The 23,983-nt window shown below is 40.4% G+C and overlaps 1 protein-coding gene across 1 annotated transcript in view; it reads left to right on the plus strand.

The window, feature by feature from the left end:
- cdhr1a (cadherin-related family member 1a) overlaps positions 1-16,451 on the plus strand; it is a 53,935-nt gene extending 37,484 nt beyond the window's left edge. The window contains exons 14-17 of the mRNA XM_041176441.1: positions 1,269-1,336; positions 8,568-8,796; positions 12,077-12,331; positions 14,764-16,451. Coding sequence (XP_041032375.1) covers positions 1,269-1,336; positions 8,568-8,796; positions 12,077-12,331; positions 14,764-15,324 — 1,113 coding nt within the window. The 3' untranslated portion in view covers positions 15,325-16,451. The remainder of the gene's footprint in view (positions 1-1,268; positions 1,337-8,567; positions 8,797-12,076; positions 12,332-14,763) is intronic.
- Positions 16,452-23,983: the final 7,532 nt, after the last annotated feature.

Raw genomic sequence — 23,983 nt, forward strand, 5'->3', positions numbered from 1 at the left:
GGCGTACCCTACATTAGAAAGTGAAAAGATGAAGCTTACTCAGGCCATCAGAACCAGAGTAAATTTAATGTTATTGTCACATTGAAAGCATAATAACATTACCATTACTGGCATTGATGTCCACACCAGCAGACATATAAACCAAACATAAACGAACAGAAAATCACCTGTGAACTTGATGACCTTGGTGGTCGTCCTCTGGCCAGTGGAGCCTGTGCTGGCTCCGCCTGGGAGGGAGCGGCCAGTGCTGCGGCTGGCATCTCCCCAGTCACCGCAGCCTCATCAGATGCAACGGTCACTGGCGGAGGGGTGGAGGAGCTGCTGCCGTCATCCAGAGCTCCCTGAGAGGAGCCCGTAGAGACAGCAAGCAACTCGTGTGCCAACGTGAGGTCGCTCTGGACCTCCCTGCTCACCATTGATGGATGGGTACTGAGCTGGGATACTGGGTGCCCCATCCATCTCCCACACTGGCACTCACCATCTGAGGTCGGTGCCTGTGTGAGAACTTGCAGATCCAAACACAACCCCAGGAACCCCTCATCCGACTACACCCAGGCTGACCCCTCTTTCTGCTGCCCTTCACTTTGCCCTCGAGAAGATCTCTGTAGCTTTTCAGTTCTGTTCACATGGCTGAAATACTGACCTTTTCCTTTCTGGATGTGACTTTTTAGAGTTCTTTTTGTTCTTGCAATTTCAAGCACCTCTTCATTTGTCTTATGGTCTGTGTATGGAATTTTTAGTATATGTCTTAGCATCCACATTTCAAAGGTCTGCATTTTCTTCCAGAGATCTTTAGTTATTGTTCAGGTATAATTGTCATCCTCCAGTGCTTGGCCTCAAATGCTTCTGGTGGAATTTGAACTCATGACCCATGGGGTTGTTAGACTATTGGGGTTAGACCATTGGGGTTAGACTAGTGGGGTAACAACTAGTTACAAGTTCTTGAAGTGGTCCCACTTTAGTACAAATCCCCTCTCTCACTCATTACATCATGTTCCCTTTTATGTTAGTAGATATATTCTCAAAGTAAGCCCAATGCACACGAGTGCTCTTAGTTACTGTTCTGAATGTTACAAACCAAACCAATGGAATGTGGAGGGGTGAAATAGATGGTAAAGCCACAGCACCAAATGATGTATGGCATCAAGTGACTGCCAGTTGCATTTTTATTCATTATTTTGCAGCAGGCTAGTCAATAATTATCAAATAGATTATAATACAAATAACTCCTGCCTTGCCATTATTCTAGACTTTGATTATCTTCATAGGCAAATGATGCTGACTCAGAAATGTGGGGAGAAGTCAAGTATTCGATATATGGAACAGGGGCTGATCTGTAAGTAATATTGTTGATTTTCTTTTCATTCCAAGGAGTAGCTGGAGGTTTGAGTAGTGCAATCATTGCGATTATAAACAAGCGGCGGGACCGGAAATTCCGGCCCAAAGTCATCGAAGTTTTGGCTGCTCTCCAAATTTTACGGTCCCGCCAGTAACAATTCCTGCCAGGGCCAAAAAATCCTGCCCAAAATCTAGTTAAACAAAGGTCAAATTGCATGAATTTTGGTTGGGTTTAAGTAGCTGCACTGGCTTCCTGCATAAGGGTCTGTTTTCTCTCATTTATTTCCAAGTCTGAGATAAATTATATAAAAATGCATCACTTTTTTATGCAACATCATGATTAGAGCAATAATTCTGGCTCCACTTCCCCCTTTCCCACCAATTAGGGAAGCTTTACTGAATCTTATCAGACAGGGCCCAAAATTACTGCAGTAGGACTGGGTATGATTGGAGTGGGTCACTTACCAGAGAAAAAATTTTGGGGTTGGGGAGGGGTGGTGCGGTGGGATCTAAAATCCAGTGTGTTTCCATCCAATTGACGTCCTGTTCCAGATTTTGATCAGAGGGATCATGTGAGTATTTCATCCACTCTCCCTACATCTGGAACTAGGGGCAGGATTTTGGGATCGTTGGGCAGGTGTGGCTGCAAGCCTGGGAGTGGCCAGGAAACGCTCTGCCGCCCGCGCTCTCACACTGGCTGGCCAATTAACGCGAGAGGCGTGCTGGGAAGCTCAGCGCTGGCGGGGTTGGGGGAGAGAGGAGGGCGAGCGCCGAAGTGTGCTCTTACGCAGGGGAGCATGCACTGACAGCTTCCTGAAGGCAGAGAGCTGCCTCAGGGAGCTGAAGAATATTAAAATCAAAAATAAAGATTCTGAAAATGTGAAAACATGTCCCATCGCAGGAACATTTAGCAGAATAAAAATTATGTCGCAACATTTTTATTATTTTTTTATCTAATTGTGGAAACCTCATCCCACCAGTGGATGAAGTTTCCTAAGAGATCCAAAGGCTGCCTGACCAATTCGCCCAGCCGCCAACCATAATGTTGGCCGGGCAGCGGAAAATAACTTTTCATTAATTGGCTAAGGGCCCTAATAGACCTCTTAACTGTCGGGGATCACGCTGCCGACTCCTGTGCGGAGTAGCTGGAGGTTTGAGTAGTGCGATCATTGCGATTATAAACAAGCGGCAGGACCGGAAATTCCGGCCCAAAGTCATCGAAGTTTTGGCTGCTCTCCAAATTTTACGGTCCCGCCAGTAACGATTCCTGCCAGGGCCAAAAAATCCTGCCCAAAATCTAGTTGAACAAAGGTCAAATTGCATGAATTTTGGTTGGGTTTAAGTAGCTGCACTGGCTTCCTGCATAAGGGTCTGTTTTCTCTCATTTATTTCCAAGTCTGAGATAAATTATATAAAAATGCATCACTTTTTTATGCAACATCATGATTACAGCAATAATTCTGGCTCCACTTCCCCCTTTCCCACCAATAAGGGAAGCTTTACTGAATCTTATCAGACGGGGCCCAAAATTACTGCAGTAGGACTGGGTATGATTGGAGTGGGTCACTTACCAGAGAAAAAATTTTGGGCTTGGGCGGGGGGGGGGCGGCGGTGGGATCCAAAATCCAGTGTGTTTCCATCCAATTGACGTCCTGTTCCATTGCGAGCGTGCAATGTTGTCGGGATGCTCGCCTGACCTCATCAGGCCCGATCGGGTCAGGCGCTCGCTCGCCCGCGAAAAATGTAAAATCTTGCCTTAGGTTTGGGAAGTGGCGGGGGGGATGTCCAGATATTCCTCGCAACCCTCACAGGGAAACTTGGGCCAGCAAGCCCACCTTAAGCCCTGCAAAGCCACACCTCACAGACAGCTGGCATGGGTTCAGTGGTGGTCCCAAATATCTTCAGCAGATTTAGGAATGGAACCAGATCCTGAGCAGCTAACAGTCCAAAGGTCTTGCTCCGTCAGGGGTGGGGCAGGGATCCAGAAATTTTAAGGCCATTCTTTTTAAATGTGTTTACGATTTAATTATACATAATGCACAGATGAATTGTTCCTCCCTCCTCAATTGTAGTTAAGAACCACAAAATATTTAAATTATTTTCCATTTAATGGGCGGGATTTTCCAGCCTCACCTGATGCTGGGATCGCCTGGTCCCGCCGAAAGTTCTTGGACATTTGTCTGGGCTGCCGAACCTCCTGTGGTGGGTCTCACCACAACGGGGCTGGAAAATCCCGGGGGATATAGTGCTCACCGGCAAAGCTTTTGGACAATTCATTGGTACAGGTGAGCGTAAGCTTGCCAACTCGGTTTGAGAGTTTTCCTGGAGATTTTACCACAGGACCTCTTGACTCTGACCACGTTTCCTAAAATGGCCATCCATGGAGTTTACCACCTTCCCTCACCAATCAGAACACAGGTAATTCATTAACCAACTGGAAGATTTTTGACTGTCAAACAGCCTATTTTCCAATTTCAAATATTTTTCTAATTAATAAATTAAAGCATTCAAAGAAATTTAAAAAAAAACACTTTTTTCCTTTCTTCTGAGTTGCTCGCAGCCATCTCCTGGTGATTAATCTTTAATTTTTGGACATCCCAGGACAGTCCTGGAGCATTGATAACTCTAAGTACACAGGACATCCCATTGTACGTTCTCCTGTATCATAGTCATCAAGTGACCAACACAATAAGACTGGAGATAGGTGTTATAGTGTATTCAAAATAAGGAATTATTTTTATGGTGCACTCCACAATAGCAAGTCCACCTTCAAAATTCACTTATATGTTACAGTTGTAGCTGCTGGTGTGAATGTAGGATGGAACACAATCTCAAAATTACCATAACTATATTCATTATGATGTCTCCAGAAGCATTTTTATTGACACTGCAATCAAGCTGGGGATTTCTTAGACTGCATTTAACTGAAATTCCTCTCTCGCCTACTTTGTGAACTCAATTGTCTTAAGCTGTTTGACAGCTCCATTAAAATAGCAACAAGAGGAATTTCAATCAAACATCTTAAATATTTGTACTCGATCATCCAACACTATCATTTCAGGGTGCTATGGTTTAGTGCCTCTTCCCCAGTTGTGCCCTGTACTTGATGTAAGGCAAGCTTCTCAAGAATGTATGGTTAGCATAATGTTTTACAAAGTGTACAAGGAATTGTGTGTTTCATTATCCCAGTGGTTAAGTGTTTACTTGTTAATTATCACAGTAAATTGCTTCTTAAACTTTTTAATTGGCTCAGGATGGATATTCTTGTCAGCTGGTAGGGTTTGGATAAATAAACATGTCAAATAGGTCATTACTTGCTGAAACACATGGTTGAAGGCTTTACAAAGGAATGTCTAAATGAAATGAAATGAAAATGAAATACTTCATTTTGTTTATTCTTTCATGGGATGCGGGCATTGCTGGCAAAGTCAGCATTTGTTGCCCATCCCTAATTGCCCTTGAACTGAGTAGCTTGTTAGGCCATTTCAGAGGGCAGTTAAGAGTCAACCCCGTAACTGTGGGTCTGGAGTCACATGTAGGCCAAACCAGGTAAGGATGGCAGATTTCCTTCCTTAAAGGACATTAGTGAATCAGATGGATTTTTGCAACAATCGGTGATTCTTTCATGGCCACCATTACTGAGACTCACTTTCAATTGCAGATTTTATTGATTGAATTCAGATTCCACCGATAGCTGTGGTTTTGGGAATTGAACCCATGTCTCCAGAGCATTAGCCTGGGTCTCTGGAGTACTAGTCTAATGACATTGCTGCTACACCACTGCCTCCCCAGAATCATATAACTCTTTTTCTTATAAATTAAAAACTGAGTATACAAAATTTTTCCAAATAATATCTTAGCAGATACCAAGACCATTAAGTAATACTCTAAACTCGAATAGGGCTAGGGGGAATGGGGAGTGGGACTAGGGAAGTTGCTCTTGCGGAGAGCTGGCATAGATAGGAAGGGCCAAATGGCTTCCTTCTGAGCTGTAATCATTCTATGATTCTATGATGTACACATTTAGTTTGATCCTTATTTCCTTTCTTAACTGTCTACACAATCAGGGTAAAGTCTCTGTGGGTTCTTCCACTCACTTACTGCTTTGTTGGAGGTTTCAGCTGTTTTTTGTCAGAGCTATCGGGGGGGGGGGACTGAAAAGGAAGAATCCCTTCGAATTTCAACACCTTCTGTCTCTAAGCCATAGAGAGATCAATAAATTCCCAAATTCAGTCTGAGTTGAAATCGGCTCTCTCACCTTTGGGTTTGGGGGTGGGATTAATTTAGCTTCCTGCTTCTGAGTGCTAGACAGCATCTATTTTGGAAGAACGAAAAGTTAAGTTCAAGACTCACATTGGAATAATATACTACCGCACATGATTCAGACTCAGAGTGGATAGTGAACACTGGAATTAGACACTGGAGTTTAACAGCTACCTCTGGAACTATACTAATGGGTAATGTCATAAGGAGGGGAGAGGAGGATGCGCTTGAACCAAAGTTCATTGTAATGGATATAAACTAAAAACTGTGGCATGTCAACAAGCTAAACAATCAGAGGACACAACTCAGAGGGGAAGTGAGAACTAAAGGGCCACCCAGGAACTGGCTGATACTGCAATGGAAATGGTTCCAAAACGAGTGTTTTGCCCTATCCTCTTCTCCTATTTTTCTGAAGTCACTGGCTCTCTGGTGGGGGAATGGTTACACCATCAGTAACTGCACACTAGAACTCTGCTCAAGCAGCCATTGTTCATGTATGAGCCTGGACATTGAAGGTTGGTAGGTGTAACATTATGCTCACCCCTAAATGGAAACTCCAAAGGAGTCCTGTTATCCCAAATGTTATCACCCAAGATTGAGAACTCAGCATAGAGTGGAAATTAAATCTGGAAAGAAATTAAAAAGATAGATTGATTCTAAGCTCTGCAGGAGTGATTCTCAAAGGGTCATGGAAATCTATACCTCTCTTCCCCCTAAAAGGCCACAGATGCTGTGTGAATTGAAGTCTGTTAAGTAAGGATATCAAGGGATATGTATCAAAGGTGAATGGAGCTGAGTTACAGATCAGCCATGAGCTGATTGAATGGCTTGAGGGGCAGAATGGCTTGAAGGGCTGAAATGCCTAACTCTGCACCTATCTTCACTTGATAAAGGCCGAATGAAAACTTTCCTTTCAAATACAATGCATCCACTTTTCACTTCCAGTACATTTTGTTTGGTTTGGTTTTGAGTTCCCAGCATTCGGTTTTCTTTGCCTTTTTCAAAAATTTACCTGACTTTTCAACGGATACTATAAAAATAATTATTCTTCAATCCACTGAATGACAAGACTACGGGCGGAATTTTATGACCTCGTTGCAGCAGAGGGCAGGGCTGGAAAATGCGGCGAGCTGTTCGGAAGTCCATTGACTTCGGTGGGACCGGAAAATCCCACCGGCGGGAGGGCCCATAAAATTCCTTCTTACAGTTTCATTAGTCAGATTACATATTCTCTGGTATCTGTCCTTTTCCTATCTCTAGTCACCATGTCCATTTGAATGTCAAAACTGTAGTTCCAGTCAATGGAAAAAATAAGACCCTTTTATATAAAGAACGTTATCCAGCTTCAAGCAGCTCCAGGTCTATATACTCCTTGCAAGGGTTGAGGTGCTTTGACATGGATTGGCTGCACCGATGAATATACCAGAAAGATAACTTCTCAATAAAAATGCTTAAGTTAAATTAACAGGGCAATAATGTCATTCTTTACAAACAATCTATTTTGCTGCTGAAACAAAGATGTTGATATCTTTAGGAGACGTTTTTAATCCATTTTTACAGGATGTGGCCTTCACTGACTCGGCTAGTATTTGTTGCCCATGCCTATTTGCCCATGAGGTTGTGGCGAGCTGCTTTCTTGAACCGCTGCAGTTTGCCATTCAAATGTGTTACCTGAAAAAAAAAGCGATGCTTTTAAAACATCCATAAATGTTTATTTAAAAATCAGGTTAATTTTAAACTGGAATAAAAGCAAAATACTGCAGATGCTGGAGATCTGAAATAAAAACAGAAAATGCTGGTAAAACAGAGTTAGCGTTTCGAGTCAAATATGGCTTTTCTTTGGCAGAAGAGTCATATTGGACTTGAAGAAGAGTCATACGGACTCGAAATGTTAACTCTGTTCCTCTCTCCATGGACGCTGTCAGACCTGCTGAGTTTTTCTAGCATTTTCTGTTTTTACTATTAAACCTAGCCACATAAGAAGTTATTATGTCAGACGACCAAAAACTTGGTTGAAGGAGATAGGAGTGTCTTTTGAGAACAGTGAGGTAGAAAGGTGGAGAGGTTTAGAGAGGATGTTCCAGAGCATGGTACCTAGGCAATTGAAGGCATTGACACCAATGGTGGTACAATTAAAATTGGGAATGACAAGAGGCCAGGATTAGAGGAGCAGGTTATCTAGGATAGTTGTGCGACTGGAGGAGGTTACAGAGATAAGGAGGAGTGAGGCTATGGTAGGCTTCGAAAATAAGGATGAGAAATTTAAAATCAAGGTGTTGCTTGATTGGGGGCCAATGTGGGTCAACATGCCTGAGGTGATAGGGAACAGGACTTCTGTGAATTAAGATAACAGGCATAGTTTTGAATGATCTCAAGCTTACTGAAGGTGTAGAATGTGGGACATCAGCCAGAAGTCCATTGGAATAGATAAGCCCAGAGGTAGTGAACGCTTGAATGGGGTGAGCTGAGATGGGCGAAGTCAGACAATGTTACGGAGGTGGAAGTAGGCAGTCTTAGTGATGGCGTGAATATAAGGCCAGAAGCTTATCCTGGAATCAAATGTGACACCAAGTTTGCAAACAGACTGGCTTAACCTCAAACTCTTGCCAGGAAGGATAGACCTGTTATAATAGGAATGGCTTCAGTCTTCCCAATACTTAATTAAAGGAAATTTCTGCTCATCCAGTCCAAGTTAGCACCAGTGGAGGAGTTGAGAGAGGTGGCAAGGTAGAGCTGGGTGTTGTTAGCATAAATATGAAAATTAATGCTGTGTCTTGGCTGATGTCCCCAAGGGGCAGCATGTAGATGAGGAATAGGAGAGGGCTAACACCAAAGTAACAGTGTGTTAACTGCAATAAACTTGTGGTTTTATCAAAACAACATGACAAGGTGGATATGTAGTACATTTTATTGTTAGTGTGTACTTATAGACTGGCCTCTTATTTTATTAACTTCTTATTTTTCAGATTTCTGATTCACCCCACTACTGGGATTATATACACTCAGCCCTGGGCAGTGCTGGATGCTGAAGTACAGCCTAAATACAACTTTTACATTAAAGCTGATGATGGGGATGGGAAGCACAGTTTGGCTGAAGTCTTTGTAACAGTTCTAGATATAAACGACCACTACCCAGAATTTAACAAGAACATTTTGGAGAAGGTTATGATCATTGGATCACCTGTAAAAATTGAGGTAAGATATAGGATCTAAAGAATGTAACATATTATTGCCTCCTAATGTACAGATATGTGAGTAGATGAATAAGATCAAAGTTTGCAGAGATTACATTTTCTCAATTAAAATTTCAGTTTAAAAAGATTTGCCTGGCACCAAAACACAGTATTACAGAATGATGGGCTCAGGACTTGCAGCCATACTAGTGTGTTTATAACCTCAGCCAGAATAATGGAAAATTTAAAGGGAGATTCCCCACATACTTCTGTCTCCCACCTCCTGTGGCCAGTACAGAGGCACATAATGTGAGGAACGTGGGGGCAAATCACACACCTGCCTTGATTGCACATCCACAATACGGTGTGTCAGTACAATATACAATCATTTCTAAAAGTAGGACGTTTATTGTTAAAAATGGCATCTGTGAATAGTTTCTAGAATGTGGTCTACCAGACCAGGAGCTCAACATCATTGGTGTTGGCAAGACAATGATGTTGCACATTGAGATCTCAACATGCATTTCGGAAGATTAGATTGCACCAATCAGGAGGTGAGGGAGAACGTTCAGAGTACTGAGAAAGAGATTTTACTGAGGGAGAAATAGAAAGAGGGTTTACTGAGAGAGAGTGAGAGGTTTTACTGAGAGAGGCAGAGAGAGAGGTTTTACTGAGAAAGAGGTTTTACTGTGAGAGAGAGAGGTTTTACAGTGCGAGAGAGAGAGAGGTTTTACAGTGTGAGAGAGAGAGAGGTTTTCCTGTGCGAGAGAGAGAGAGGTTTTCCTGTGCGAGAGAGAGAGAGAGGTTTTCCTGTGTGAGAGAGGTTTTCCTGTGAAAGAGAGAGAGGTTTTCCTGTGAAAGAGAGAGAGGTTTTACTGTGGGAGAGAGAGAGAGAGGTTTTACTGTGGGAGAGAGAGAGAGAGGTTTTACTGAGAGAGAGAGAGGTTTTACTGAGAGAGAGAGAGGTTTTACTGAGAGAGAGAGAGAGAGGTTTTACTGAGAGAGAGAGAGAGGTTTTACTGAGAGAGAGAGAGAGGTTTTACTGAGAGAGAGAGAGGTTTTACTGAGAGAGAGAGAGGTTTTACTGAGAGAGAGAGGTTTTACTGAGAGAGAGAGAGAGGTTTTACTGAGAGAGAGAAAGGTTTTACTGAGTGAGAGAGGTTTTACTGAGAGAGAGAGAGAGGTTTTACTGAGAGAGAGACGTTTTACTGAGAGAGAGAGAGAGAGAGAGAGAGGTTTTACTGAGAGAGAGAGAGAGAGGGAGGTTTTACTGAGAGAGAGAGAGGGAGGTTTTACTGAGAGAGAGAGAGAGATTTTACTGAGAGAGAGAGAGAGATTTTACTGAGAGAGAGAGAGGTTTTACTGAGAGAGAGAGAGGTTTTACTGAGAGAGAGAGAGAGAGGTTTTACTGAGAGAGAGAGAGGTTTTACTGAGAGAGAGAGAGAGAGAGAGGTTTTACTGAGAGAGAGAGAGAGAGAGAGAGGTTTTACTGAGAGAGAGAGAGAGAGGTTTTACTGAGAGAGAGAGAGAGGTTTTACTGAGAGAGAGAGAGAGAGGGAGGTTTTACTGAGAGAGAGAGAGAGCGGTTTTACTGAGAGAGAGAGAGAGAGGTTTTACTGAGAGAGAGAGAGAGAGGTTTTACTGAGAGAGAGAGAGAGGGAGGTTTTACTGAGAGAGAGAGGGAGGTTTTACTGAGAGAGAGAGGGAGGTTTTACTGAGAGAGAGAGAATGGTTTTACTGAGAGAGAGAGAGAGAGAGGTTTTACTGAGAGAGAGAGGGGGGTTTTACTGAGAGAGAGAGAGGTTTTACTGAGAGAGAGAGGTTTTACTGAGAGAGAGAGAGGTTTTACTGAGAGAGAGAGAGGTTTTACTGAGAGAGAGAGAGGTTTTACTGAGAGAGAGAGAGAGGTTTTACTGAGAGAGAGAGAGAGGTTTCACTGAGAGAGAGAGAGGTTTTACTGAGAGAGAGAGGTTTTACTGAGAGAGAGAGAGAGAGAGAGAGAGGTTTTACTGAGAGAGAGAGAGAGAGGGAGGTTTTACTGAGAGAGAGAGAGGTTTTACTGAGAGAGAGAGAGAGATTTTACTGAGAGAGAGAGAGAGGTTTTACTGAGAGAGAGAGAGGTTTTACTGAGAGAGAGAGAGAGGTTTTACTGAGAGAGAGAGAGAGGTTTTACTGAGAGAGAGAGAGAGAGAGGTTTTACTGAGAGAGAGAGAGAGAGAGGTTTTACTGAGAGAGAGAGAGAGAGAGGTTTTACTGAGAGAGAGAGAGAGAGGTTTTACTGAGAGAGAGAGAGAGCGGTTTTACAGAGAGAGAGAGAGGTTTTACTGAGAGAGAGAGAGAGAGAGGTTTTACTGAAAGAGAGAGAGGGAGGTTTTACTGGGAGAAAGAGGTTTCACCGTAAGAGAGAGACTTTACTGTGAGAGCGGTTTTATTGAATGAAAAGGAGAGAGGTTTTACAGTGAGAGAGAGGTTTTAAAGCAGATTTGAGAACAGAAAGAAATTAGAAGATGAAGAAACGTAGAAAGAGGGTGGGGTTGTGCAAGGGCATTATAGCTGGAAGTTCTGGCACAAAGATTAGAAAGGGAACACATATTGTAGAGCACAGTTGGAGGTGCAGATCCATGACATTGGATTTGGAGTGAGTCCATAAAGTGAATTGAAAACAAGAGGAAAGATTTAAAATGTTATGTGCTGGTGGATGTAACAACCAGTGGAATTCAGTCATGACAGGAGCAATAGTGTTTGGAGTTTAGCATGGCGTACAATATGGTGGCTGTGTTCTTAATAATTTATGTATAGTCCGTGAGACCACCAAGGACCATGCTCGAGAAATCAAACCACTATGTTGTGAAAGTGTGGATGAGGGTTTCAAGGACAGGATGCCATTACCGAGCAAAAAAACCCACAGAATTGCCAAACTGAGAACAGGTCATGGTATTTGATTTAAATACGTTCTGGTCCTACCTCCATAAAACAAAGGTCCCCTTAGCACATCTGTGCTTTCAAGCTGCCTAGATTGAATGAAAACAATAGCACGAGAAGATGGTGCCTTCCAGTAGGCTCCATGGCAAATTGTCCCATTGCTGAGTGGCAGTTACAGGAGCTGAGATAACTGCTGCCTTATTTGAATCTTATTAAAATTGCCAAGTAGCAAAAGAGAGGGGAATTGTTTTGCCAAACTGCACAGATGAAAAAGATTTGCAGTTCAGTTATGTAACAAGTCGTGCCAACTTCATGCACTTCATGTGAGTTTTTGGAGTGATCTGATGAATTGCATCACATGTATCAAACTTTTAATGCAGGCCAAAGATGAAGATGCAGAAGAGCCGAACAATGTTGTCGATTACTCGATAATGCAAGCAGATCCTGCAAACGTTTTTGACATTGATCAAGCCACAGGGGAGATTGTGCTGAAGTCCTACATCAAATCTCTGGAGGTTATTCACAACATCACCAGAAGCAAAGAATGTCAGTGGTCACTGGTGGTGCAAGCTAAAGACAGAGGCTCTCCTTCTTTCAGCACGACAGCTGTTGTGAGGATCGATATTACAGAGGAGGTAAGTAAATGTCCCCTGAGGGTGTCCATGTAAATTATGCAAGAATGCAAAAATTAAAATGCTATTCAGTAATTCAAGATAACAGAACGTCTGCCTCAAATTTTGCAGATATGACATGGTGTGACTCAATATTATGGTATCTCATGTGCTCCCTTTGCAGTGACAATGCTGATTTAAGGGTGTCTTCTTCTGCAACGTGTGCTCATTCTGGGTTTCAACATGGTAAAATTAGGTGGAAAGAGCAAGGAAGTTTTATTTCCTGCTCTCATGCCAGGGAAAGGTTGAGTTTAGACTGAGGCTACCTGTGACTCAAAGATGAAGCCACCATTTTCTCCTCCAAGTGTAAACCAAAACAGTTCTGCAGGAAGGCCCCAGTGCTAAGTTTGCCTCCAAATTCACATGAGAAGACAATGTGAAATACTTAGATATTGGTCAGGCCAAAAAACATATTACTATAAAGAATGTCATTCCATCATGGAGATATATGATTCCCATCATTTATTAATTTCCTGCATTACAACAGTGACTTCAAAAGTACTTCATTGGCTGTGAAGTACTTTGTTCATGATAGGCGCTATATAAGTGCAAGTCTTTCTTTTTATTAACTATTCATAATAAGCAGTCATGGTTTGCATTTAGTTCCATACTATACAGCAAATTAAAATAAATAAAAATTGTCAGTATAGAATTAAAGAGATGTTCATCAAATTGGGTGAAATTTATACCTTTATAGATGGAATCTTAAGCACTTTGAAGGCAGTTTTGTAAACTGAACTGTTTAGTGTTTGTAAGTAGCTGGAAGTTCTCCTCATAGGCCATATTTTTCCTCTTCTGCACTTGCCAGTGAATGGGAGGCAAGTCTGGGCTAGCAAGCACACAAGCAGAAACCCCTGATCTCAGACTCATTGGGGTAAATATTAAAACCAGACAATAACCTTTTAAACCAACTTTTAACCTTGGGTTCTTAATCCAAACTTTAAGCAAATGACGTTAAGCTAGAAACCAAAGAGAAACCTTTTATCTGGTACTTTGCTGATTTTATTCTACGGCTGTAAGGTTAACCAGATTGCTTTAAAACAAAAGTATCAGGATGGCTTAACAGCTGACTATCACACAGTTGTACAAATTGATCTCGGTACACCAGTTTGACCAAACACTTGGATCTTTGTCACTGAAATCCAATGTTTTAACACTTCCAGATTAAATCAAGGCTAAACTCTTATATTTTGGGCCTAAGAAACCAGCCATGGCGAATATTTAGGATTTGTGTGAGCATGGTCACCTTCATCGTTTCCCTAACAGTAATTATATCTGGTTCGATGTTCTGGAAAGCTGTGAAAAGATCCAGAATACATCCACGCAGCAAGCTCCGAAAGATTGTCAAGAGAACCACACAAAGAAAAGTGGCTGATTAGTGCCCTGTCTTTGCTGGTGCAGGACTGTACTTCCACATATCCTCAATATGTCAGAGGAGACACAAAATATACTTTTATTTCCTCTACCCCTACTCATACTGTGCAGGTCTGTAAAAGAGTACAGAAGTAATAAATGGAAATGTGATGGACTTTGGCTTTCCATGCAGTGGAATCACTCAGAGTAATGATCTTTTGCAAGAGTACAAAAGCCAATGGAAAGCATTGACGTTTGATGGGTGGAATTCTAGGACTTTGCATTGTGATGATTACTGCCCATGTATCCTGCACCGGGTGTATACCAGGTGGCATGGCAGAAAGCAGCATTGATTCTCCAAATGCTATGTAGCAATCTTCTCAATTTGCACCATGGTTTCCCCATATGGAAAGCTTTAATCCTGCTCATCATCCGATTTGAGACAGGTGTCTCCTCACACCGTGAGCCATCCTGGATGGCTTACCCATGTCTCTAACGACTGACTTAAAGCTGGCTTTGGTAAGAGGCCAAGGAGCAGGTTGTTTCTCTGACACTGCAGGGGTTCAAGAAGGCAGCTTAACACCATCTTCTCGAGGGCAACTAGGGATGGGCAATAAATGCTGACCTAGCCAGCGACGCCCACATCCCATGAATGAATAAAAACAAAACTCAGCTGGATAATCTAAACGGATTTAAAAATAAGAAGGCAAAAATACTTTTAAAATGCACAAAAGAAACAATGAGTGAATTAATCTACACACTAGCTGAACATCTTGTGGACTGGAGGCTGTTTTAGTTGAGAACTGGAGATAAACTTAATTCCCAGACTATTGAATTTGGCACCACACCATAGACTGATTAAAAACACATTGGTTGAGTATGATTCATGCTGCTCTAGGGAAGAAAGAACAAGTGTGGCTTTTGTACACTTGAGAAAATTATATCCAAAACAGAATATCTAATGAATGGTACATATGTGTTGTACAAATGAAGAACCTAGTCCCATGGGCTAAATCAATTGTTTTCTTTGTACTCTTTTACAGACCTCAGGCAAAGGGCATATGGCAGACTTTTTGTTGCAATCTAAAGATAATCCCATGAAAGCCCTAGGTGTAGTAGCAGGGATAGTTTGTTTTTTCGTGATTCTTACAATCTTAATTTCGACAATCATGTTTTGGCGGAACAAAAAGTCCAATAGAATTGGCCCAGTGAGGCGTATCATAAAGAAAAGGCCACGCCATAAATCGAAGACCCGCAAATCTGGATGGTTCCAAAGTAAGAAATCTGCCAAAAAAACAACTGGTTTCATGGTTTCTGAAGCCAACCACCATTTTCAAAACATGAGCACTGAAAATAATCAGCCACCACTTCCACTGGCATTGCCATGTGCACCTTTGCCTCCTCCTCAAATACCTATGCTCCCGGTCAGTCTCAACAAGCCAGATTGGAGTCTGCCTACAGTGTCAGGATCGCTCAGTCCCAAGAATCATATCCGTCAACAGTCAAAAAGCAAGATGTCGAATATCAACAGTGCCCTGGTATCAGAGCTGAAACAACGCCTGGAAAAGAAAATGAATGAAGATGCTTCTAAATTGTACTTATGAAAAATTATTTGTTACTAAAAAATAAAGTGCACGATGTGATTGCAATATTAGATGGATGGTTTCTAATCATGTCAGAAACATTGTGCAAAGTTCAAAGGTTCCACAGGTTATAAAGGCACAACATCTTGATATTACCATATGAGTATAAGCACACCTAACTATCAGATGACATCCTCTACTATCCATCTAAAAATGATGCACATACTGAAACATTGGTTACTGCAGCTTTCCACAGAAAAGGAAATTCAAATTTTAAAATATGCTGACTATTTTACATGCTGCCACAACTAATGCAAAGTTAGTGAGTGGGAGATTGGGAGCCTGAGAGAAGAGAATGGCAAAGGGAGAGGGAAGGGAATACTGGCAAGTCCAGATTAGTCAGTAAAGTGAAGTTGAGTCAGTAGTGAGTGAGTGTACTTCCTAGCTGCATTACCACCGCAGTGACTTACACATCAGACAATCCCTTACTTTTCAACCCCAAATATTGACCTTTATTTCCAGTAATTTTCACAGATCAATTCAATGTCACGATTAAAAACAGACAGCAACATTTGAAGTAATATCGCAGTAACCTACGTTTTGATGAAAAGCAATCTATTCTGTTAAAGCTACTAAAAGCAAATGAATCCCCCTGCTGGAGAATACGCAAGGAAAATATTCCAGTTCGTTCTTAATGAAAAAGGATTAAAATGCTTTTGGGCTGAAAAAGATATGCAATATCAAACTGTGTTTCAATTACTGAGACCTACCTCAAATTGGTAATATTAATATAATGTCTGATGGTGCAATGTAGTTTTTTATAGGTACATTTTGCAAAAACATACTTTACCATATTCTATGTTACTGACCACGCAACATGAAGAAAGTGAAATATTGATATTGCGTGATGTATTAAGGGGCATGGGATGTAGGTGGGTATATGGAATAAGGTTGTAGATCAACCATGATCTCATTGAATGGTGGGGCAGGTACTTAATGAGGCTAAAGATTCCTATGTTTCTCTTGTTTGTCAGAATAAAATTTTCACGGTAGATTAGTTCAAAGCAAACACCTTAGTCTTATAAAAGCAAAATACTGCAGATGCTGAAAATCTGAAATAAAAATAGAAAATGCTGGAAATACTCAGCAGGTCTGGCAGCATCTGTGGAGAGAGAAACAGAGTTAATGTTTCCAATCCAGTATGACTCTTCTTCATACAGAGTCATACTGGACTCTAAATGTAAACTATGTTTCTCTCTCCACAGATGCTGCCAGATCTGCTGAATTTTTCAGAATTTTCTGTTTTTATTTAATTTAATTTTATGCTGTGAGATACTGATATACAAATGTTTTATGTGCTCATATGAAATCCCTTCTATTTTAATGGAGGCATAGTAAAAGATTAATGTGTTCATTAAAAAGGAGAAGGAAAAGTTTATCACTAACATGCCAGACACTCCATTTTCATCTATGGAGTAATTTCATGGCCAAGTTGATTATGTAACTATAACGGAGCATACTTTCCAGCCCAAATTGTCACTTGAATCTGTCTGCTATAGATTAGGTAGATTTCGTGGTTTATGCCCATGTGGTTAAGTGTAGCACCATCTGAAAAATGTTGGTATTAGGATGGGGGAAATTATTTTTAATCCTTTATCCAGTAGCCAGTATGGGTAGAATGAAAGGGCAAAGGAGGAGAAATTAATATTTAAAGAGATTGTTACTTTCTGGCTTATCCACAATCAGTGTTGGGGGAGATGGTAAAGGACTAGATTTTAGACTCAACCAGTGGCCAACAGATGGATTAATGTTTTTGTCTCTTCTTGAAATTGGAATGATGATAGACATGCATAACCAGTTCGCCTCAGACATGCTTCAGTGGCAGATATATAGATCTCAGTCGAACTCCCTCCCTCTCTAGCTAGTTGAAGCCATTACCAAAAGTCATGGGCAACGAAACTGAGAAATTGAGAGAATAGCAGTGGGATGTACAATTGAGTTTAGTATAATTGTTGTGATCACATCACTTATATTGTTCCCAATGTTAAACATGCTGATTTGTATTTCACATTGTTTTGATAAATAAAGTTTGCATATTTGTGAATTCTAATGTGGCAATGACTATATTTTTTTTATTATTTCATGAGATGTGGGCGTTGCTGGCTAGGCCAGCATTTATTGCCAATCCCTAATTGCTCCTGAGAAGGTGGTAGAGATCCACCTTCTTGAAATGCTGCAGTCAATGTGGTAATGCACATATTTGTTTCAGCTGAATGTTAGTTACAGTTTTACTTTAGAACCTTCATACTCCAATTGGCTGGCTGCAGAATGTAGAACCACGTGATAAACTCAACTTACCTGAAAGAAATTTTGGGGTGTATTTTGCAGGTGTCAAGATGAAGGTTGTTAGTGCTGAAAATGAAACACAGCTTCACTCCCTGCACCCAATATCTCATTCAGCCAGGCGTAACATAAATCATGGGAGCAATGGGTGCTGAATTCCTGCTAGCCAATGGTCAAGGTCCCTCTGAAGAGATTACATGTTGCCATACCACCTGACTGTGCACATTACACTGGGACACTCTAACTCTACAAGTCAGCTTCAGTCCTACCATACTGTCATGACTTTACTGGTGAATTCCCAAACGTTATGATGTTTATGACTGATTTTAGTGGCAGCAAGAGGTAGTGGGGTTGCAGGAGATAGGGTAAAGAAAATATGGAATTTCCTTAAGATATTTATTTTCAGCAGAATGGTTAAACACTAGATTGTATTTTGACGCTACCCATTTTTAAGGCTTAACCTATGTACCAACAGATATATATGGTGTTAGTCCCTCTGATTGAGAATAGTGAAAATATAGATGAAACACATTCAAAATTTAATTTCCCTCTAGGTATTTGGCCTTTGGAAGTCTAACCAATGCATTAAACTCATTAGAAATATGTAAGTAATATTATTAAATAAAAACAGAAAATTCTAGCAATACTCAGCTGGTCAAGCAGCATCTGGAGTGAGATAAACAGAGTTAATATTTCAGACTGACAACCAGGTCATCAACCTGAAATGTTAACCCTGTTTCTATCTCCACAGATGCTGCCAGACCTGCCGAGTATTTCCAGCATTTTCTATTTTCATTTCAGCTTTACAGCATCGTAATATTCTGCTTTTACATAATACTAGGTTATTTGGATATTTGTAGCTCCCAATGCAGAATAAATTTACCTTGAATTTGGGCTCTTTGTCCCTGACTTTTAGGACCTGTGTCTCTGATCTTAAGTTTGTAGGTTCACAAGATAATTATAGATGAGGGAGGCCATTTGACCTATTTTAATTCAATCATCCAAAAGCATTCTACAGAATCGCCTATTACTTGACAGGCATAATTGCAACACACCAGTTACCTTTGCTGTCATGTTATTTATACCCTGTTACTAGCAGCTTTACCCCATTGCCTCATATTAATAAGAAAAGTTGAGACTCCATAATCATTCCCTTTCAGACTTTTACAGGCAGCAGGAAGGAAGGCTTTCATTCCACTAATCTCTACCTATTCCAGCAGACTGACAGGAGCAGATTAATTTCTATTTAACATCCTGAAGATTAACTCTGTTCACTTTAGCAGAAGGTGGACCCATAATTCCAAATCTATTTATTATCAACTTTTCTACACATATGTACATTGTGGTTAATGTGACAGGGTTCACCTCATAATTGCAAAAAAGAAGGAATTGGGAAAACAGCACTGCAATCTCATCGAGACCCTGATTGATTTCATCGCAAAGGTTTTTTTTTCTGCTATTTGTCTTTTAAATCTCTCCATGTCCTTTCCAACCTTATCACCATAACCACTTCCAACCCTACAATCCCACCTCTCCCCATTCGCCGAGGGTCCCTACATCTGTCTCCAGCCTCTGATACATCCCCTCTTCCCTTTGTCTCATCTAACCGTCTAGATCCTACTTTTTGGAATCATCTCTGCCACGCCACATCTCCCCATTTGTGGATCTCCATAAAATAGATCTGTTTGTTTAAGTTCTTGGTCACCCCTCATGGCCTCTCCTTCTTTGGCTTATCCTAGAGCCTTTGCAAAGTGTCTACGTTTTCTGCATGTAATGGCCTTAAGTTTTGGAATTCCCTCCTTCAACCTCTCGGGTTCCACCTCTCTCTTCTTCTGTAAGATGCCTCTTAAGGCCTAGCTCATTGACCAAGCTTATGGTTATCTGCCCTAATTTCTTCTATGTGGCTTGGTATCAAATTTTGTTCAATTATCTTCCTGTGAAGTACTTTGGAATGTTTTACTACATCAAAGGCACTATGTAAGTGCAAGTTCCCATTGTTGTTGCATAAATGCAGATGCTTGTCATTTCTGCATCATTGTGTAATAGTGTTAAATCCTCTGCATACCACATAAAGAACTGGCTTGAAAATCTACCTTGAGGTGTAAGTAAAGCAGGCTAAAGTTTGGTATTTACACTGGGCTTCACCAGGCTTCACAGACAACACTTTTAGGGAGCCTCCCGACAGGTCTCTACCTAACAGATCAGCCGTATGTGGGTGGCTTTTCAATGGCTGCAGGACTAAGGCTTCCTTGATGAAGGGGGAGAAAGAGCCTCAGGCAAGGGAAGAGGCTGCTTGATGAGGGCTGTACTGGGGAAGGAGGGTACTCAGGGTGTGTGTGGAGGCACATGTTGATCTGTGTAAGTGGCCTCAAGATGGTGAGGACTGAGGAGGCAGTCTCCAGAGGAGATGAGGCCAGATGGACATGTGAGGGTATGTGTATGAGAATGGGCAGTGATGTCTCTTGAACTGGCAGTGAGTGAGATGCCAGTGAATGTGTGATGGGCTTGAGTGTGTGAGTTTAGAGTAATGAAATGGTCACCATTACCTGGCTGCACAGGTGAGATCATTCATCCTCTATCTGCATTGGATGGCCAACCTCTTCTGTGCAGCATTGGCACTGATCACCCTGCCATCGCTTACCAAACCATTGTGTAATGTTGCTGCCCTTCCGGTAGCCAGCGTGGGGGTAGAGGACATCACAGCGGGTCTTCACGGCATCCAAAGGGCACTCAAGGGTTGCAGTTTTCTTGCCTTTTGGGCCCATGTCTTCTTTGCTGCAGTCCTGACCTGGAAGCACTGAATGGGGCTGTACATTAAATGTGATGCCTGGCGTGATGAAGCAGCGAGGTGACGGCGTGACAAGCGAATTGGAGCCTGCCTGCCATGGAAATGGCATGTTTCCCAGGAATGCATAAATAATGTGGCGGGTTTAGGACGATATAGTGTGAAAACCCACCATTGCGGCTGACAAGTAAGACATCATTTTACCTGCCTGCTACCGCACTTAGTGCAAATCTGGGATGATTCTGCCCTCTATTTCTGTTAGAGAATCTGCTATAACATAATCACAAGATCTTATACAAAACAATCAGCAGGTATTCTTCATTTGTTTTAAAGTATGTGCATCTTTTAATCTGCAATGTATCAGACCTAGTGCAGTCTATACAGTTTACACGAGATATAACAACTTACGTATAAACTTATTATAAACCTAAAATCAGTATGAGGGCTGGCATTGTGTTGAGCAAATCTTACCTTCAAATAAATGTTATAATTCATAACAGGATACTTGTTAACTGGCTCATGCTATATTAAAATGCTTCAATCAGTGTATCCTTAGGACACAAACCTGGAACAAATGGCAGAAGCGCACTATGGAGAACCTTAATCCGGATGTAACCTATATTTCATTTGATGTTGGATCAGTGAGATGAGGCTGTGTAAGCTGCTTCTGTGTCCTTTTATTTCAATACGGTCTTATATAAATCCATTATCTTCCCTTTGATGGATATTGATTTTAGTCAGACTGCATTTATACTATCTACAGAATTTTATAAAAATCTAAATTTCATGACAGAACTGTTGATATTTTAAACATCAATTTTTGTCAAATTTTTCCAAAGGAAAGCATTCTCATTTGTCCAGAGAAAACTACATCCCTTTAAATACAACAAGGTTTTGGCAGCACAGTGATTTTAAAATTATTTTTATTTGTGTTTTATTCTTAGTTTAATATTTTAGGGTTCTATTAGTACTTAAATTTGTTTTATTGACACATTGACTTCTTTCTCTTCCTCGTTTATGAAGTATTACTTCTGTATTTGTGTATGAATTTATGTTTTTTGCATGTCAATTATTTCCCTCTTATCTCCTGAAGGAGTTGATTTGTCACAGGTGCATGGTTCCACAGACTATCTAATCTTGCTTGTAAAGCCGTCATGAAGAGGACTGCTCAACTATTCCACTGCTGCAGGCATCACAACCAAGTCTGACCATGAAGTCCAAACACATGCATTTAGATCAGAAATTTGTGTATTGTGATCAGGTGGAGGAACTACAGCCAATTCTACCCCATAACAAAAATGTTGGTAGAAGTTATAATGGGATCAGCTATTTCAGAACAAAATTCAGTGTAAGTCCTTTCTGCTGTATTTGGCTAAATACTTGATAAACTCACTCAAGAGCTTCCATCTTTAGATATGCAATTCATTTCATTTTATTAATTCAAATGATTATGTGTTTACATTATATTCTTTTATATGAGTATTCCGTGTAATTTTAGAATGACCAACAAAATGACTGCAATTTTGGAAATTAAGAAAATTTGAATGGCTGCAGGTTGTCTCTTTGTTTGGCTGTTGCTGCTGGGAGTAAAATTATTATCCAGCCACTGACAGGGTAACACTGGGCTAATGGTCTTCTCCCCAGGAGCTACTGTCAAATGTACAATTCGATATTCAAACCTTCTGGGATGAATGTGGCTATTTTTAATGGATATTCCTAACTGTGTTTCAGCACTTAGTATCCTTCCTTTACAAGTTCTCTCTCTCCCTCTCTATCCCCTTAATTGGACACAAAAGTCAGCAAAACTTGGCCAAAAACAATTTTAATTTGCCACACAAGTGAATTCAATGATTCTATAATATGTTGATAGGGTTAGATAGAATAAATTTGGAGGAGTTACATGTGGAGCCTAAACAGCAGCACAAACCAGTTGGGCTGCATGGCCTGTTTCTATGCTGTAAAATTCTATGTAATTTCATTGGGTTGATTGCACTACAAAAATTGAACAAACTCAAATAGCCAATTCCTCAGCAAAAGAAAAGCCAGATATTAATGATCTGCTTTAAAATTATTTCCATATTTCCTAAATATTTAAAGATACAAAACATAAGGGTGGCTTTTAATTTTGGACGGATAATAGGTAGGCATCTGAGTTACTGAGTCAAGGTATTTCTTTGAGGCTTTTTTTACATTTGAGAGTGTTTAGGGCTGTAGAAGTAGATTGAGTATAATTGATACATGTATTGAGTCTATTTCAAGCTCCACACATGTTACTTTTTAAATGGTCATAGAAAATGATTAAATATATTCATTCTTTACATCATATTTTTATGCTTTTTCACATTACTGATATTGTGTTTTTAATTTATATTGTGCACTAAGCTGTTAATACAGTGATATATGCAATAACAATCTCTTGCACTGTTGTAATCAGACACTCCAGTGCTTCCTATCTTGTTTGTAGTCCTTATTTTCCTCTTATTATTTTTAACCAATTAAATAAGACTCTATGCATAACTCATTCATATTTGCATAAAATGTGGCTTCCACCTACTTTATATATATCTCTCTTCACATTTTTTCCAACTTGTCCTAAATGAACAACGTTATTCCATCTCAGTCACATCCTTATAACTCCACCTTAAAACAAATTAGTATGTCATACTTTTTGAATTATTGTAAAACACAAATTTGTGCATCTTGATTACCTCAATGCTGATAAACCAAACAGACTGAGCTTTCACCCATCTTTATCAGCTTCCTGAAAGAGCAACCTGTTCACTTGTCTTGCTTTTTTGGCTTAAGATTCATTTATCTTGACTGCTTTCTCATTTTGATCCCAGAAGAACATAGGTTCACCAATTCCATCATCTTTACTTTCTTAACAAAACAAACAGTGATTTCACCATCTTGACTGTTTTCTATTTTTGATATTTGGGTGACCAGTGATTCATTTCAATCCCTTTATTGTCCTTTGTTGTGCTATACTTACATGCTCCATCTCCGACTCTTCATAGTTTGTTTCTCAGCTGTATTGTACCTTTGCTGGCTGGAACATTTCTTCCTTTGGTGGAATTCATGTCAGTGGTTGATTTAATTCTTAGGATTAGTTTAACCTAATCAAAAATTGGGTTGATGAAAATAATTCCATTCAGGATGTAATGAGTAACTTTAAAAATGTTTTTCAAGTCCTGGTTGTCTTTAATAACAATTATGAAAGTTTGCAAGCTATGCCATTGTCAACTTCTTTTTGCTAGTTATTTTACAGGACACTCCTGAACAACATACAATATTCAGCACAGTCTCATCTTCCTGAATGTTTTACATTGAGTAGGAAAAATAAGAGATTAAAGTTTTGAATTAAAATTTATTTTAGCCACATTTGTCCTTTGTAGCAAAAAGCAAAATAGAGCTAAGAGAATCTAACGACAGTAAGAAAGTAAATTTCTTGATAAGAAATAAATAATGTATAATGAATATATCTAGAAATATTGTAAAAAAACATACATCTGCATTCATTCCATTATGAATTTCTATGCCCATGCTTATAAT

This window comes from Carcharodon carcharias, chromosome 28 (genome assembly GCF_017639515.1).
Source record: "Carcharodon carcharias isolate sCarCar2 chromosome 28, sCarCar2.pri, whole genome shotgun sequence".
Taxonomy (NCBI): domain Eukaryota; kingdom Metazoa; phylum Chordata; class Chondrichthyes; order Lamniformes; family Lamnidae; genus Carcharodon; species Carcharodon carcharias.